The sequence below is a fragment of the Mesoplodon densirostris genome, chromosome 11 (genome assembly GCF_025265405.1).
Source record: "Mesoplodon densirostris isolate mMesDen1 chromosome 11, mMesDen1 primary haplotype, whole genome shotgun sequence".
NCBI classification, from domain to species: domain Eukaryota; kingdom Metazoa; phylum Chordata; class Mammalia; order Artiodactyla; family Ziphiidae; genus Mesoplodon; species Mesoplodon densirostris.
In genome coordinates, this window is record NC_082671.1 from 60,461,651 (window position 1) to 60,481,009 (window position 19,359).

Consider the following 19,359-nt stretch of genomic DNA (forward strand, 5'->3'; position numbering starts at 1 on the left):
AGTGACACACAGGACACGCAGTGACACACAGGACATGCAACACACGCAGTGACACACAGGACACGCAGGACACATCTACACGCGTGACACTGCCGGGACCTACGTGGGTCACCATCGTGCTCTCAGGGCGGCTGGCAGCAGGCTGGGGGGTCTCAGGGTCCCCGCTGGAGGGCGGAGGCTCCACCCCGGCCTCAGGTCCACTGGCCACGGCCCTGTCCTCCCGGGCAGAGTGGGACAGGATGGCGGCTATGCACAGCTCCACTTGGAAGTGCAGGAAGTTATTCCAGGCGTACTTAACAAACAGGTCCTGGGGAGACAGAGGGTGAGGGAAGCCCCGTGTCCTGCAGGCCGAACGTGAGGGGCCCTGCTGCCCTGCACACCTCCCCATGCTGTATCCTGACATCCGGGCGGCCACGGGCCTTCCATCTCCATCCAGCTCCGTAATCTCTGCTTGTGTGGCCGCTTCCTGTGGTTTCTTTATCCTCTGTCCTAGGTTACAAGCTTCACCCGCAGACCCTCAACCTCCCTCCTTCTCCAGTGCATCTTGACAAGGCTGTACGTCTCCCTGTAAAATCCACCGCAGCTACACTCGACACATTTTGCCATGTAGTATTTTTATCGTCTTTCCTTTATGATTTTATCTTTGACCCACAAGTTACTGGAAGTGTATTCAATTCTCCGACCCCTGGGGATCCTATCCAGGAGGGCCCTGAAATCAGGAGGTGCACACGTGGACACTCCCCAAGGGAGCCCCAAGGGGCCCAAACAGAAGCTCCCAGGCGGACGCCCCTGAGGAGGCTGAATGGGCAGCTGCATCCCTCTCCCACGGCCTTTTCCAGACCTGCCCCTGAGGCGAGCAGGGCGGCACCAGCAGGGAGGCGAGACAGGCACACCTGCCACGTCCACATGCCACCTCACACCCAGCAGGGGCCACAGCTGCCTGCACCCCACACCGCCTGCTGCCTACACGGAAGGAAGCGGGGTGCGCAGGATGGGGAGACAGGGCTGGGGAAAGGGGTGTAGACTCCAGCCCAGGATATAAGTCTGGACCCTTCTTTCCCACCAGGGAGTGGGGAGCTGGATAAGGAAGGAGGCCCGTCTGCCACCTTCTCTGCCTGTGTGACTTTGGGTGACACTGGAGGTGGCTTCATCCACGCTGCCTCGTCTTCAACAGTCAGACCCACCTCCTAATAAAGAAAAGCCCATACCAGATGGCTTCACTGGAATTCTACCAAACATTTAAAGAAGAATTAACAACACCAATCCTTCTCAAAGTCTCCCCAAAAAACTAAAGGGAGCACTTTCTACCAAATTCAGTCTGTGAGGCCAGCACTGCCCTGACACCAAAAACATCACAAGAAAAGAAAATTACAGACCAACATCCCTTAAGAACACTGATGCAAAAATTCTCCACAAAATACTAACAAACTGAATTCAGCAGCATATTAAAAGAAAATTATACACTATGACCAAGTGGGATTTCTTCCCAGAACGCAAGGATGGTTCAACATATGAAAATCCTTCAATGTAATATACCACATTAAAAGAATGAAGGAAAAAAACCACAGTCATCTCAACTGATACTGAAAAATCATTTGACAAAATTCAACACATTTTCTTGATAAAAACACTTAATAAACTAGGAATAAAGGAAACTTCCTCAACATGGTGAAGGGCAACTATGACGAGAGCACAGCAAACATCATATTTAGTGGTGAGAGACTGAAAGCTTTTCCTCTAAGACCAAAAACAAAGAAAGGATGCCCCTTTTGCCACTTGTATTCAGCACTGCACTCGAAGTTCTAGCAAGGGCAATTAGGCAATAAAAAGAACTAAAAGGCATCAAAACAACAAGAGAAGCCACCGCAGAGATTGGTTCAAGATGGCAGAGCAGAAGGACGTGTGCTCACTCCCTCTTGCGAGAACACCAGAATCACAACTGCTGAACAATCATCGACAGGAAGACAGTGAAGCTCACCAAAAAAAGATACCCCACATCCAAAGACAAAGGAGAAGCCACAATGAGATGGTAGGAGGGGCGCAATCACAGTAAAATCACATCCTATAACTGCTGGGTGAGTGACTCACAGACTGGAGAACACTTATGCCACAGAAGTCCACCCACTGGTGTGAAGGTTCTGAGTCCCACATCAGGCTTCCCAACGTGGGGGTCCGGCAACGGGAGGAGGAATTCCTAGAGAATCAGACTTTCAAGGCTAGTGGGATTTGACTGCAGGACTTCGACAGGACTGGGGGAAACAGAGACTTCACTCTTGGAGGGCACACACAAAGTAGTGTGCACATTGGGACCCAGGGGAAGGAGCAGTGACCCAAGGGGAGACTGAATCAGACCTACCTGCTAGTGTTGGAGGGTCTCCTGCAGAGGTAGGGGTGGCTGTGGCTCACTGCGGGGGACAAGGACACTGGCAGCAGAAGTTCTGGGAAGTACTCCTTGGCATGAGACCTCCCAGAGTCCATTAGCCCCACCAAAGAGCCCAGGTAGGCTCCAGTGCTGGGTCACCTCAAGCCAAACAACCAACAGGGAGGGAACCCAGCCCCACCCATCAGCAGACAAGTGGATTAAAGTTTTAATGAGCTCTGCCCACCAGAGCAACAGCCAGCTCTACCCACCACCAGTCCCTCCAGCAGGAAGCTTGCACAATCCTCTTAGATAGCCTCATCCTCCAGCGGGCAGACAACAGAAGCAAGAAGGACTACAATTCTGCAGCCTGTGAACAAAAACCACATTCACAGAAAGACAAAATGAAAAGGCAGATGACTTTGTACCAGAGGAAGGAACAAGATAAAACCCCAGAAAAACAACTAAATGAAGTGGAGATAGGCCAAGATAACCTTCCAGAAAAAGAATTCAGAATAATGACAGTGAAGATGATCCAGGACCTCAGAAAAAGAAAGGAGGCAAAGATCAAGAAGATGCAAGAAATGTTTAACAAAGACCCAGAAGAACTAAAGAACAAACAAACAGATGAACAACACAATAACTGAAATGAAAACTACACTAGAAGGAATCAATAGCAGAATAACTGAGGCAGAAAAACGGATAAGTGAGCTGGAAGACAGAATGGTGGAATTCACTGCCATGGAACAGAATAAAGAAAAAAGAATGAAAAGAAATGAAGACAGCCTAAGAGACCTCTGGGACAACATTAAACACAACAACATTCGCATTATAGGGGTCCCAGAAGGAGAAGAGAGAGAGAGAAAGGACCCAAGAAAATATCTGAAAGGATTTTAGTCAAAAACTTCCCTAACATGGGAAAGGAAATAGCCACCCAAGTCCAGGAAGCGCAGAGTCCCATACAGGAGAAACACAAGGAGAAACACTCCGAGACACATAGTAATCAAATTGGCAAAAATTAAAGACAAAGAAAAATTCTTGAAAGCAACAAGGGAAAAACAACAAATAACATACAAGGGAACTTCCATAAGGTTAACAGCTGATTTCTCAGCTGTTAACAGCTGATTATTTTTAAAAGCTCTGAAAGCCAGAAGGGAGTGGCACGATATATTTAAAGTGATGAAAGGGAAGAACCTACAATCAAGATTACCTGGCAAGGATCTCATTCAGATTCGATGGAGAAATCAAAAGCTTTACAGAAAAGCAAAAGCTAAGAGAATTCAGCACCACCAACCAGTTCTACAACAAATGATAAAGGAACTGCTGTAAGTGGGAAACACAAGACAAGAAAAGGACCTACAAAAACAAACCCAGAACAATTAAGAAAATGGTAATAGGAACATACATATCGATAAGTACCTTAAACGTGAATGGATTAAATGCTCCAACCAAAAGACACAGGCTTGCTGAATGCATACAAAAACAAGACCCATATATATGCTGTCTACAAGAGACCCACTTCAGACCTAGAGACACATACAGACCGAAAGTGAGGGGACGGAAAAAGATATTCCATGCAAATGGAAATCAAAAGAAAGCTGGAGTAGTAATACTCTTATCAGATAAAACAGACTTTAAAATAAAGAATGGTACAAGAGACAAGGAAGGACACCACATAATGATCAAGGGATCAATCCAAGGAGAGAATATAACAATTATAAATATATATGCACCCAACACAGGAGCACCTCAATACATAAGGAAACTGCTAACAGCTGTAAAAGAGGAAATCGACGGTAACACAGTAACAGTGGGGGACTTTAACACCTCACTTACACCAATGGACAGATCATCCAGACAGAAAATTAACAGGGAAACACAAGCTTTAAATGACACAACAGACCAGATAGATTTAATTGATATTTATAGGACATTCCACCCAAAAACAGCAGATCACACTTTCTTCTCAAGTGCACACGGAACATTCTCCAGGATAGATCACATCTTGGGTCAGAAATCAAGCCTCGGTAAATTTAAGAAAACTGAAATCATATCAAGCATCTTTTCCGACCACAACACTATAAAGATTAGACATGAATTACAGGGAAAAAAACGTAAAAAACACAAACACATTGAGGCTAAACAACACGTTACTAAATAACCAAGAGATCACTGAAGAAATCAGAAAGGAAATAAAAAAATACCTAGAGACAAATTACAATGAAAACATCACGATCCAAACCCTATGGGATGCAGCAAAAACAGTTCTAAGAGGGAAGTTTATAGCAATACAAGCCTACCTCAAGAAACAAGAAAAATCTCAAATAAACAATCTAACCTTACACCTAAAAGAACTAGGGAAAGAAGAACAAACAAAATCCAAAGTTGGTAGAAGGAAAGCAATCATAAAGATCAGAGCAGAAATAAAAGAAATAGAAACAAGGAAAACAATAGTAAAGATCAATAAAACTAAAAGCTGGTTCTTTGAGAAGATAAACAGAATTGATAAACCTTTAGCCAGACTGATCAAGAAAAAGAGATAGAGGACTCAAATCAATAAAATTTAGAAATGAAAAAGGAGAAGTTACAACGGACACCACAGAAATACAAAGCATCCTCAGAGACTACTACAAGCAACTCTATGCCAGTAAAATGGACAACCTGGAAGAAACTGACAAATTCTTAGAAAGGTATAACCTTCCAAGACTGAACCAGGAAGAAATAGAAAATATGAACAGAATTACTTTCAGTTTCAAGTAGTGAAATTGAAACTGTGATTTTAAATCTTCCAACAAACAAAAGTCCAGGACCAGATGGCTTCACAGGTAAATTCTATCAAACATTCAGAGAGGAGCTAACACCCATCCTTCTCAAACTGTTCCAAAAAAACTGCAAAGGAAGGAACACTCCCAAACTCATTCCATGAGGCCACCATCACCCTGATACCAAAACCAGACAAAGATACTACAAAAAAAGAAAATTACAGACCAATATCACTGATGAATATAGATGCAAAACTCCTCAACAAAATACTAGCAAACAGAATCCAACCACACATTAAAAGGATCATACACCATGATCAAGTGGGATCTATCCCAGGGATGCAAGGATTCTTCAATATACGCACTCAATCAATGTGATACACCATATTAACAAATTGAAGAATAAAAAGCATATGATCATCTCAACAGATGCAGAAAAAGCTTTGACAAAATTCAACACCCATTTATGATAAAAACTCTCCAGAAAGTGGGCAGAGAGGGAACCTACCTCAACATAATAAAGGCCACATACGACAAACCCCCACAGCAAAAGTCATTCTCAATGGTGAAAACCTGAAAGCATTTCCTCTAAGATCAGGAACAAGACAAGGATGTCCACTCTCACCACTATTACTCAACATAGTTTTGGAAGTCCTAGCCATGGCAATCAGAGAAGAAAAAGAAAAGGAATGCAGATTAGAAAGAAGAAGTAAAACTCACTGTTTGCAGATGACATGATGCTATACATACAGAATCCTAAAGATGCCACCAGAAAACTACTAGAGCTAATCAATGAATTGGGTAAAGTTGCAAGATACAAAATTAATGCACAGAAATCTCTTGCATCCCTATACACTAACAACAAAAGATCAGAAAGAGAAATTAAGGGAACAATCCCATTCACCACTGCAACAAAAAGAATAAAATACCTAGGAATAAACCTATGTGAGGAGGTAAAAGACCTGTACTCAGAAAACTATGACAATGGTGAAAGAAATCAAAGATGACATTAACTGATGGAGAGATATACCATGTTCTTGGATTGGAAGAATCAATACTGTGAAAATGACCATACTACCCAAAGCAATCTACAGATTCAATGCAATCCCTATCAAATTACCAATGGCATTTTTTATGGAACTAGAACAAAAAGTCTTAAAATTTGTATGGAGACACAAAAGACCCTGAATAGCCAAAGCAGTCTTGAGGGAAAAAAATGGAGCAGAGGAATCAGACTCCCTGACTTCAGACTATACTACAAAGCTACAGTAATCAAGACAGTACTGGCACAAAAACAGAAACACAGATCAATGGAACAGGATAGAAAGCCCAGAGATAAACCCACACACCTATGATCAACTAACCTATGACAAAGGAGGAAAGGATATACAATGGAGAAAAGACAGTCTCTTCAATAAGTGGTGCTGGCAAAACTGGAAACTACATGTAAAAGACTGAAATTAGTACACTCCCTAACACCATACACAAAAATAAACTCAAAATGGATTAGAGACCTAAATGTAAGACCGGACACTATAAAACTCTAAGAGGGAAACATAGGAAGAACACTTTGACATAAATTACAGCAAGATCTTTCTTGATCCACCTCCTAGAGTAATGGAAATAAAAACAAAAATAAACAAATGGGACCTAACGAAACTTAAAAGCTTTTGCAAAGCAAAGGAAACTACAAACAAGACGAAAAAACAACCCTCAGAATGGGAGAAAATATTTGCAAACGAATCAACGGACCAAAGGTTAATCTCCAAAATATATAAACAGCTTATGCAGCTCAATATTAAAATAACAAAGAACCCAATCCAAAAATGGGCAGAAGACCTAAATAGACATTTCTCCAAAGAGGACATACAGATGGCCAAGAAGCACATGAAAAGCTGCTCAACATCACTAATTATTAGAGAAATGCAAATCAAAACTACAATGAGGTATCCCCTCACACCAGTTGGAACAGGCATCATCAGAAAATCTACAACCAATGCTGGAGAGGGTGTGGAGAAAAGGGAACCCTCTTCCACTGTTGGTGGGAATGTAAATTGATACAGCCACTATGGAGAACAGTATGGAGGTTCCTTAAAAAACTAAAAACAGGATTACCATATGACCCAGCAATCCCACTACTGGGCATATACCCTGAGAAAACCATAATTCAAAAAGAGACGTGTACCAAAATGTTCACTGCAGCTCTATTCACAATAGCCCGGAGATGGAAACAACCTAAGTGTCCATCATCGGATGAATGGATAAAGAAGATGTGGCACATATATTCAATGGAATATTACTCAGCCATAAAAAGGAACGAAGCTGGGTCCTTTGCAGAGACATGGATGAATCTAGAGACTGTCATAGAGAGTGAAGTAAGTCAGAAACAGAAAAACAAATATTGTATATTAATGCATATATGTGGAACCTAGAAAAATGGTACAGAGGAACCAGTTTGCAGGGCCGAAATAGAGACACAGATGTAGAGAACAAGCGTATGGACACCAAGTGGGGAAAGCGGCGGGGCGTGGGGGTGGGGGTGGGATGAATTGGGAGGTTGGGATTGACATGTATACACTGATGTGTATAAAATGGATAACTAATAAGAATCTGCTTATAAAAATAAAATTAAAAATTAAAAAATATTAAAACTAAATAAAAATAAAAGGCATCTAAACTGAAAAGGAAGAAATAAAATTATCTCTGTTCACAGATGATACAATCTTATATACAGAAAATTGTACAAATTCCACATAAATTGTTAGAGCTAATAAACAAATTCAGTGAGGTTCCAGTATACACGATCAACACACAAAACTCTGTTGCATTTTTTCCCACTAACGATAAACAATCCAAAGAACTAAATCTTCACACATGTGGTCAATTTATTTTCAACAAGGGTGCCAAGACCATTCAGTGGGAAAAGGATGGTGTTTTCAACAAAAGGTGCTGAAAGAAATACCAAGTGTTGGTGAGGATGGGGAGAAGAGAGGACCTTGTGCACTGGTGGTGGGAATGTGCACTGGTGGTGGGAATGTAAACTGGTGCAACCACTGTGGAACACAGTGTGGACGTTCCTCAAAAAATTAAAAATAGAACAATCATATGATCCAACAATTCCATTCCTGAGTATTTACCCAGAGAATACAAAAACACTAATTTGAAAAGATATATGCCCCTCCATGTTCACTGCAGAATTATTTACAATAACCAAGATATGGAAATGACCTAAATGTCCATAAACAGATGAATGGATAAAGGAGATGTGGTACATATATACAATGGAATATCACTCAGCCATAAAAAAGAATGATATAATGCCATTTGCAGCAACATGGATGGACCTAGAGGGTATTATGCTAAATGAAGTAGGTCAGATGGAGAAAGACAAATACTGTATAATTTCATCAATGAAAAACAAACAAAAGAAACAAACCAAACAAAAACAAACATGTAGATACAGAGTAGTGGTTACCAGTGGTAAGGGGTGGGGTAGGGAGGAGGACGAAATGGGTAAAGGGGATCAGCTGTATGGTGACAGATGGAAACTAAATCTTTGGTGGTGAGCATGCAATAGGGTATAAAGAAGTAGAAATATAACCTACACATGAAACTTACATTCAAAAAACGAAACAAAACAAATGGTGCTGTGATATCCACATGCAAAAGAATGAAGTTGGACACTTATCTTACACTGCATACATATACAAACTCAAAATGGACCAAAGACCTGAAAGAGCTAGAACTATAAAGTACTTAGAAGAAAACACAGGGGGAAAGCTGCGTGACAGTGGATTTGGCAATGATTTCTTAGGTATAGGTATGACACCAAATGCACAAGCAACAAAAGAAAAAAACAGATAAACTTGCGACTTCCCTGGTGGCGCAGTGGTTAAGAATCCGCCTGCCAACGCAGGGGACAAGGGTTTGAGCCCTGGTCCGGGAAGATCCCACATGCCGCAGAGCAACTAAGTCCGTGAGCCACAACTACTGAGCCTGCGCTCTAGAGCCCACGAGCCACAACTACTGAAGCCTGCATGCCTAGAGCCTGTGCTCCACAACAAGAGAAGCCACCACAATGAGAAGCCCATGTACCACAACGAAGAGCAGCCCCCCACTCACTGCTACTAGAGAAAGCCCACGCACAGCAACAAAGACCCAAGGCAGCCAAAAATAAATAAAATAATTAATTGAAAAAAACAGATAAACTGGACTTCATCAAAATGAAAACCTTTTGTGCGTCAGAGGACACCATCAAGAGAGTAAAAAGACAACTCACAGAATGGGAGAAAATATTTGCAAATCATGTATCTAAGTGCTTAATATCCAGAATATATAAAGAACTCCTTCAATTCAACAACAACAAAAAAACAAAGAACCCAATTCAAAAATGGGCAGAGGACATGAACAGACAGTTCTCCAAAGAAGATACACAAATGGCCAGCAAAAGCACATGAAAAAATGCTCAGCATCACTAGTCATTAAGGAAACGCAAATCAAAACACAGTGAGATACCACCTCAAACCCATCTGGATGGCTATTATCAAAAAAATGGAAAACACGTGTTAGTGAAGAATTTGGAACCCACATACATTGCTGGTGCGAATGTAAAACAGTGTACCCACTGGGGAAAACAGTGTGTGGGTGCTTCAAAAAGTTGAACATAGAATTACTATATGACCCATCAATTCCACTTCTAGGTATGTAGTCAGAAGAAGTGAAAGCAGGGGCTGAAATAGATATTTGTACATCCATGTTTATAGCAGCATTATTAAAAATAGCCAAAATGTGGAAGCAACTCAATTGTCCACCAATGTATGAATGGATAAGCAAAACGTAGTATACCCATACAATGAAATATCATTCAGCCTTAAAAAGGAAAGAAACTGCGACACGTGCTACCACATGGATGAACATTATACTAAGTGAAATAAGCCAGACAGAAAAGGCCAAATACTGTTTGATTCCACTTACATAGGAATCCCTGTAATAGTCGGATCCATAGGGATAGAAAGTAGAAGGGTGGGTGCCAGGGCTGGGGACTGGCGGGGGGATGAGGACCGAGTGTTTAATGCTCAGAGCTGGAGAAGATGAGAAAGTCCTGGAAATAGTGGTAATGGTTATACAACAACGTGAACGTTGAACCATATGCTTGAAAGTTATTCAAATGGTGTGTTTCATGTTAATATATTTTGCCACAATAAATGAAAAGTAGAAAGGGGGAGTGGGAGAGAGAGAACTTTCTCGGAGGAGAGGAAAGGAAATGAGTGAGGTCTTTCCTAGTCGCCCTCTGACCCACATCCAGGCTCTACAGTCATAGCAGAGCCCAGTGACTTCCAAACGCTGGAAGGACGCCTGAGGCAGGCAGTCCTTCAGGCCCAGGTCCAAGGCAGCTCCTCCTGGGATTGAGATTTAAATTTAAGGATATTTCAGCTTCCTGGGAGCAGAGGCCCAAGGGCAAGGCTGAGGAGAAGGCTGGGGATGCATCAGCTGGCTGTACAGCTTGGGCGAGGTCCCCTCCCTGTCAGCACCGCCCTGTGGTCACTGCCTGCAGACCCTCCCTCAGACGCCCAGGGCGTGCTCACCAGAGGAGCTCCCCACAGGCTCTGCCTTTACTGTGGGGATGAGGAGCAGCTCTTTAGGGCGTTTTAGGCTGAAGAGCTACGAAGTTCTCTATTAAGGCAGAAATCAGAAAGGGGAGGGACCATATTACCCGCTCCCTCTGTTTCCAGGGCAGCCCCGCACGAGCCTACACGGAGGCGGGTCCCAGCGTCGCTCAGTGCACCTCACCAGCGACCTGGCGTCAAGCCTGGGGGGCAGGATGCGGTCTCTGCACAGACTGTGCCTGTCCCAGGACCGAACCAGAGCCTCCCTTCGGGCAGGCCTTCACCTGGATGCTGAGGTCTGGCTGCCCAGCCCCGAGGCCCCAGGCTGGGCAGGTGTCCGCTCACCAGCAGCAGGCCCATGGTGTTGAGCCGGCAGAGCTCCTGGTTGATGCTGGGCGTGTTCGTGTGCAGCAGGGCGGCCACGAGGCGAGCTCCGTGCAGGCGGGCGTTACCCAGGGGCTCCTCCAGCACGCCAATGGTGGTCAGGATCGCCGCTTTCTGCAAACACAAAAGGACTGCCCAGTTAGAGCCTTGTGACCAGTGTGATCACCACCCACGTGTGGGCTTCTCTTTGACCTGACCCTGGTCGAAGGGCCAGGGCCGCTGCTGCATGACGTGGCCCAGCCGGGGAGGGGTCCTCAAGGCAACGTGGTCTGCAGGAGGAAACAAGGGGTCAGTCGGGTTAAGAGCCCCACCGCTCCCCTCAGGGCTCACAAGACTGAGTGAGGGTGGGCCGCTGCTCCTGGGTGCCTAGGGCACTCTGGTCTCAGCCTGCCAGCCGAAGGGATGTGACCTCCGCATGTAAGACAGAGGAGACTGACGACAAGGCTGGCCTCATGAGACGAGGTGATCCCACACACGGAGCACAGTGCATCTACCTTTTCATTAGAATGTTCCAGAATCCCTGACTTCATGAGTCCTCCTTTCTAGTGGGGAAGGCAGACCACAAGCAAACTGATAAATGTAAGAAACAGTATGGTAGACCACGGCGGGTGCCAAGGGGCGAAGGGGCTGTGCCTGGGGCACTGAGGTGGAGAGGGACTGGGTCTTCCTCACCATGACCACTGCTGCTCAGCTGAGCAAAGGGTCTCCCCTGGGACCCCCTGACCCCTTGGCTGGGTGCCCCCAACTCAAGAGGCACTCGGGCTCTCGGACCGCCCCCCGTCAGAAGGCAGGAGTTGCCTGGGGGCGGTGACGAACCATCCAACTCTCCAAAGAGAAGATGGACACTCGGCAGATGCGGTCTGAGTGCGCTTGTCATCCTGGGCGGCGAGTGGGGTCCTTGCCTTGCAAGCGACCCAGCCCACGAGGTCTCCAGAGCCCCCGACCTTTGCTCAGGGCACTTACCTTTGGCGGGCTGAGCAGAAGCTGGTGGAAGTCCTTCAGCCGAGGCTCGATGCCGCGCAGGACGCCGGAGCTGACGGCACACAGCCTGTCCAGTCCCTGAGAGCAGGAGTCCAGCAAGCCCTCCATCCTGTGGACCAGAGGCAGCTGGACACAGGGACACTGGTCCCATCACACCACACCCCCTACCGACGTACCCACCTGTCGTCTCCAGGGAGGTTGCTGACCGTATGGGGGTGGGGGCCGTGCCCAGGTGATGGACCTGACGGGCTGTGGGCGTCACACCCCCGAACCAGCTCTGTTCCCTCCTCCCACCTTGAAAACCTTCACTGTCGACCCCACTCCTCGGCTGATAAACAGACAGGACTGGCCATAAAAGGATAAAAAAGGCCACATAAAAAGATAAAAAAGCAAAGAGAATGAACTGGATCGTCTGTTTTCTGCATTGTCATGCTGTCCCTGCATCGCAGGCGAGGCCCTCACCAGAGTCCCCACTTCCTGCGGGAAGGGCCCAGCCTTCCTGGGCTCATAAAGATGAATAAGCAATATTCTGGTTTCTAACTAGAGAAAACGATGGTAACATCATAATTCTGTTTTTAGGTAATAAACTAATAAACATGTATTGGGTACCAGAGTGAGAGAAAGAAACTGCTAATAATCTCACCATTGAGATTAAGTCAATTTCTTGTTATTTTCTGGTTGTTCTTTTTCTTTAAAAAAACAGCACAGGCTATCAGTGCTGGGGGCTACAGCGAAGCTCCTTCCAGAGCGAGGACACGAGGGAACTGCAGTCTCCTTGGGAATCAGACCACCAGCACGGCATGTGACAGGACAGAGCAGACAGAAGTGCACACGCAAACACACGTACATATACACACATATAAACACACATACATACATATACACATACACACACATATACACACACACACACGTGCTGGGGGTACTCATCGGGACAGTCCTTGGGGCCCACTGGCCATGCCGATTCTGCCCACACGTCTACAAACACTTTGCAAACTGGCGACAGGGGGTGCCTTTGGGCTGAGGTGGGAATGTGATTGATGGCAAAGGTCAAAGGGGACTTTACAGCCATAAAGTTTATCTTTTCAACAAGGAGAGTCCATCCCCATGATCACCTGCATTGTTAGAAACATTAAAAGCACACACAGCACCCCCGGCCACGCCCCTGGGCCTCGCGTCACTGAAGTGGCAGCACCCTCCCTCCCGGGGGACACTCACCCCGCCCGCCGGGGCTCAAGCAAGGTCAGCAACACCTGGGTCCCGCTGACGAGGCAGAGCTCGGTCTGGGTTCCGTCAAACATGTTCCTCAGCAGCCGTTCCACACAGTCCTGCCTGTCAGACACGCGCAAGGTCACCGCCTGACAGGGGGATGCACAGACCCCACCCCCACCCCCGCCGAAGGAGCAGCGCCCTGAATCCCGGAGAGGCCCCGCTCGGGGCTCAGGCCACGCACCCAGGGTTTTTAGGACACAGCTGCCCCGGGGGCCCGCACTCTCTGAACCTGCCAGGAGACACCTCCCGTGAGAAAGAGGCCCATCAAGTTAACTCTGGATCGGGGCGAGTTCCTCAGAAACGATCAGAGGAGGTGGCGGGGTCCCTGGCCCCCAGCCCAGGCCCCCCAGCGCCGCGGGCCACACTCACGACTCCAGCACCGTGAGGAGGGGGTCTGGCTCTGGAGCCTCCTGCAGCTGGCTGCCCTGCTCCCTGCCCAGCCTGACGATGTCGCAGAGCGTCTGAGAAGCGTTGGACTGCCTCTGCAAAGACGGGGGCGAAGAGCTGCCTTCAGGGCCAGCCTGCCACACGGTCAGAGCGGCTCCTGTGGCGGGTCCGCCGAGGCGCTGGACTCGAAGTCGGTTCGTCTCAGGGACACCTGGCCTGCCTCTCACCGCAGGGCGCAGATCTGGCCACCGCCCAAGAGCTCCCACAGGGCCTCGACGGTCGAGCACGCCACGCAGACATCGCTCTATACCCTCTGACAGACACCGTGAGTGTGCCCGTGGTACTGACACAAGGGGCTATTAATACACAGGGTGGGTCCTGTGAGCTCATGAAAACAGGACAGTTGCTACAGAGAAAATAAAGGACTCAACTTTTCTAGAGAAACATTAAGCCCATAAAAATTCAGAACCTCTGATTCAGTGCCTTTGCCAGCCATGTGGGCATGAGTCTGTGGAGCAGATGAACAGGGTCGGAGAGAAACTCAGCCGCCGGCGCGGCGCAGGGAGCACCTAACAAGCAGCCCTGACGTGCACGCCACGGGAAACCGAGCTGAAGGAAGTGCTTCATGACTGTTTTAGGCAAGACTGAAAGCAGCCAGGTTGCCTCCGCGGCCTCCCAGCTGCCTCGGGGACTGGGAAGGGGCCAGTCAGCTCACAGCGTTCACACTGGTGGAGGGGCATCTCCCTTCCCCGATCTGGAGCACAGACACCCTTGCCCGGCTGCCTGGCCAGGCCCATGGGCCAAAAGAGCCCCAAACAGCACAGCCAGGCAGCAGCAAAGGCTCAGACATGAGTCAGCACCACCGCTCTCCAAAGTGCTAAGGAGACCATGCGTGTGCAGTTGCGTGCAGTTGTCACGTGTAGGAAAAGGCCTATCGGGATATACCCCACACTCTCAACTGTGATACCGCAAGGAGTGGGCAGGGGCTGAGAGAAGGAGCCCCACTGCCACCCCACATGCTCCCTCCGGAGCTCACGCCCCTGTAGACCCCACCTCCTCGAGCACAGGCTAGAACCAGCACTCACGGGGGTGGCAGGCCAGCGAGGACTGTCACCTGTAGGTCAGGTGCCTGCCCCAGAGGACCAGCAGCAGGCTGCGAGCTGCCCTGCAGAGAGGCCCGGGGGGCATGGGCCAAGGGCAGCCTCAGCCAGCAGCCCTCAGGAAGCTGAGTCCTGGCACTTCTCTGGTGGTCCAGTGGTAAAGACTCTGTGTTTCCAATGCAAGGGGTATGGGTAGGGGGCGTGGGTTTGATCCCTGGTCAGGGAACTAAGATCCCACATGCCACACAGCCAAGAAATAAAAATAAACAAACAAACAAATAAATAAATAAAATAAGGAACTGAGTCCTGCAGAGCCACAGGTGACCCTGGGGGTGGACCCTCCCCTCGTTGAGCCCTGAGGTGACCATAGTCTTGTGAGAGACCCTGGGCAGAGGACCTGTGACCCCTGGCCCATAAAAACTGAGATAAAAAATACTTACTGTTATAAGCATCTAAGTTTTGGGGTCATCTGTTACTCAGCCATAGATAACTAATACAATTCTATTCAGACTGTTCTTTTATAATATGTATGTATTATATTTTAGGAAAAAAAAAGTCTACAAGTCAGTGCTTGATTAAAGGAAGAAGAGCATCTGAGGAAAGGAGTGACTTGCCCCCTCAGACAGCAGTGGAGAGCGTGCTCCGCCAGCCCTGAGCGAGGGGCTCCTGCTCAAAGGTGGGGTCCACGAGCCCCGTACTCACATCTTCATCCTGACTCGGATGGATCAACTCCACGAGTCTCTGGATGATCTTCTCTTCATTAAGCCACTGAAAGGGAAAATGAGGCCCGTAAGTGACTCCGCTCACACCTGACGAAATGGAAGGAAAGTCCTTCAGTGCGACAGAAATCCACGCGCCAGGTTCTGGCACAGAGATACTTCACCCAACACGTGCGTCCACCCAGACCCAGAAAGCACAAACGGTGGCCAAATTCTGGAGTGGCCCGAAGACTGTAAAGGAGGGAATCCCCTTCCACATGCCCTAATGGCTCAGACTCTTAAACACACGCGAGCTCTGTTTTTAGGACGTCTCCGAAGCGGAGCCGGGAGCCACCCGCGCTGGTGGGGCTCTCCCAGCACACAGCCAGCTGCTCCCTGCAGTGCCCGGGCCTTTCCAGGTCAGTCCGGCTCCCCCACGCACTTCCTCACCCACAAGCGGGCTCAGTGCCGTAAGGGCCGGCTTCCCACTGACGCTCGACAACGGCTGGCGTTCTCGCTGCTCCCACTGTGCCACACCAGCCGCTACGATGAATTCTTAGTGGGAAGCTGCTCCACAATGTAGCGAGTTATGAATCTAAGAGTGACAACTGCCACCTAATTCCAGGAGCTGGAAAACTGTCAAGAAGGACCAATGGTTTACTTATTCTATTTTAAGCTGCATTACAAACAAAACCTGCCAAACAGCAGCAAACTGTGTGTCCAGCACTGATTTCCTGGGCTTCTCTGGGTTGAGCATCCTCCCCTTTTCTGGGAAAGCCCTCAGGGAGCTATGGGTAGCCCTCTCGCTGTGAAAACTGTCAGGACAGACACAGGCACACGCTCCAGGACAAACAACAGGCCAACTCTGGTCTTTGAAACTTCCCTGCATGGAATCCTCTTTGGCGACTGTTTCTTCTCGGGCACATACTCGGGCACAGGACCAGCGCCCAGTGGAGACCTAGCAGCCCCGGGGGTGGGGCACAAGTGAGGAAGCCCACTTCTGCTCTCTGCTAATGAATGGACTGAGGCAGGACAAGAGAAAAGGTGCAGACGCCAGACCCAGTCTCAAATACAAGCCTTGACGAGAACCCCTGAGGGGTTCTCCTCCGGAGGGGAAGGTCCTGCTGGGTGGAAAGCTGGGGTGCTGGGCACCCTGGTGCTGCTTCACCAGCTCCAGCCTCCTTATACCAGACACTTACTCCACACTCGGAGAATGTGCAGAACCCGCGCAGACGGAGAGGGGCTCCAGGGAGGAGGGGGCCCACACACTCACATGCAGGACCTCCTGCCGGAGCCCGGCGGGCTCTACGCAGCTGACCAGGCGCAGCAGCAGGTCCATGAGGGCCGAGGTGCCAATGTGCTTCAACAGCAGGCTGATGAACTTGTCCTTCTTCCTCAAGAACACAATCACCTGCAACCAGACAGCCCCTGAGAGGTGAGCAGGGCAGACCCTGACCACCAGGAGAAGCTGCCCCCAAGAACTGCCATGGGAAAGATTCATTTTCAACAACAGTGAGCAGAAATAATGGAAAGACGTAGAAAGAGTTGTAAGAAAGCCCCCTCCGCCGCTCCCCAGCAATGACAGGCAGAGCCCTGAACACAAGCGAGTCCACGAGGCGGTGGGGGAGAGGACCCCGGGCTGGTGGAGTTTGCCACACACCGAGACTGGGCACCAGTGCAGCCCCAGCACCCGAGTGAGATGGCACAGCAACCACTCCACATGCACCAGCTCAAGTCTTCCCAGCAGAAATGACCAGTGCAGACAGAGCTGAGCCTGGGGTGGCCATCACTGACAGCTCCCGGACAGGGGACACAAACCCAGAAAGCTGACAGGCCCCACAGGTGGCTGAAGGGAAAGGACTGAGGTTTCAGAAAAGCAGAGGCAGAGGGGTGCGGCTGGCTGGTGACCAGAGCCGACAAGACACGACGCAGCTGGCTGGCTCAGTGTGCAGTCACAGGGTGTGGTGCCTGAGCGCAGAAAGATGGGAGAAGCCCAGGCAGAGGCCTTCTTGGCCACGTGTTGGCAAGCTCGGCTCAGTTGGCCACAGAGACGAGGTGCCTGCGAGTCCAGGCCACTGCACAGACCCAGGACTCTACTGGGGGCAACGGGGACACGGAAGAGGCAAGGGATCCCAACCATCCTCATGCCAGAATCCTCATGCCAGAAGTGAAGGGGAGGAGGGGAAGGAGGAGGAAGAGAGAGAAGAGAGGCAATAGGGGTGGGGAGGCGGGGGCGGGGGTTCTTTGAAAAGCGTGATTAAACTCCTAGAGAGAAAGACTGAAAACAGCAGAGAAGGCTCCAGGGAACATCCCTACACACCCTACAGATATAAACACTATTACAAGAGGTTATCCCGAACAAGTTTATGCCAATTTCTGTAAATTTGGAAAAATGAAAAACTTCTTTGAAAAACTCACTTACGTAAACTGACAAGAAGAAAGAGAAAATCTGGAGTTCTAGAGCGTCAAAAGAAACAAAATCTCTAATTAAAAGCCTCCCCATACAGAAGACTCCAGGCTCTAAAGGCTTTACTAGTGAATTCTATCAAACATTCAAAGAAAAATAACCCCAATCTTATGCAGGACTCTTCCAGGGAACATAAAATGAGAGAAGATGCCCCATATCATTGTATGAGGACATAAAACCTTGATTCCAAAAACTTGATGTGGGCACTTTAAGAAAAGGAAATTATATAAGGACCTACTGTATAGCACAGGGAACTCCACTCAATACTCTATAATGGCCTATAAGGGAAAAGAATCTAAAAAAGAGTGGATATGTGTATATATATAATAGATTCACTTTGCTGTACACTTGAAACTAACACAACATTGTAAATCAATTATACCCCAATAAAAATTAAAAACAAAAAAGAAAAGGAAAGGAAATTATAAGCCAATCTCACTGATGGCCACAGATACAAAAATTCTTAAAAAGAAAGCAATATGAAAAAAAGCATAATATATCACAATCAAGTTGGGTATATTCCAGGAAATCAAGGTTGGTTTAACATTAGAAAACTAATCAGTGGAATTTACCTATTAACAGAATAGAAAAGAAAAATCATATGATGAACTCAATAGATACGGTAAAAACATTTCACACATTTCAACATTCATGTTATAAACTAATAAGACTAGGAATAGTCTTATAAAAAAATCTACAAAAACTCCACAACAAACAACATACTTAATTGTAAAACAGTGAAAGCTTTTCCTCAGAGGCAATAAATGAAACAGAGGCCCACTATCACCACTTCAATTCAACAGTGTATTAAAGGTTCCAGACAATGCAACAAGGCAAGAAAAAGAGACTAAAAGTGTAAGATTTATAAAGGACAAAATAAAATTGTCATTAATCACAGATGGTATGATCTTATACATAGATTTAAAAAAAGAATATAAGGAATTCCCTGGCAGTCCAGTGGTTACGACTCCATGCTTCCACTGCAGGGGGCATGGGTTTGATCCCTGGTGGGGAACTAAGATCCCGCATGCCGTGCAGTGTGGTCAAAAATAAAAATTAAAAAAAAATGTAAAAAGAATATAAATTATTAGAACAGCAGCTTTATTGATAATTTCCAAAAACTGGAATCAGCCCAGATGTCCTTCAACATGTGAATGGTTTAACACACTGTGTTCCATCCACACCATGGAACACTATTCTGCAATAAAAGGGAATGTAGTACTGATACATACAACAACTTGGATGACTCTTCAGGGATGTATGCTAGAAAAAAAAGCCATAAGGCTATATGTTATATGATTTAATTTAAATAAGTTTGAAAAAACAAAATTTCTGAAATGAAA

At 47.3% G+C, this 19,359-nt stretch overlaps 1 protein-coding gene across 8 annotated transcripts in view; it reads right to left on the bottom strand.

Annotated features, from left to right (window-relative positions):
* Positions 1-19,359, bottom strand: part of PPP6R2 (protein phosphatase 6 regulatory subunit 2) — an 85,175-nt gene that overhangs the window by 9,698 nt on the left and 56,118 nt on the right. For all 8 annotated transcript variants that reach the window (XM_060111979.1, XM_060111982.1, XM_060111981.1 and 5 more), the window contains 7 exons: positions 16,823-16,960; positions 15,554-15,619; positions 13,734-13,846; positions 13,311-13,424; positions 12,075-12,201; positions 11,073-11,225; positions 104-307 (listed from right to left, as the gene is read on the bottom strand). In XM_060111979.1, coding sequence (XP_059967962.1) covers positions 104-307; positions 11,073-11,225; positions 12,075-12,201; positions 13,311-13,424; positions 13,734-13,846; positions 15,554-15,619; positions 16,823-16,960 — 915 coding nt within the window. The remainder of the gene's footprint in view (positions 1-103; positions 308-11,072; positions 11,226-12,074; positions 12,202-13,310; positions 13,425-13,733; positions 13,847-15,553; positions 15,620-16,822; positions 16,961-19,359) is intronic.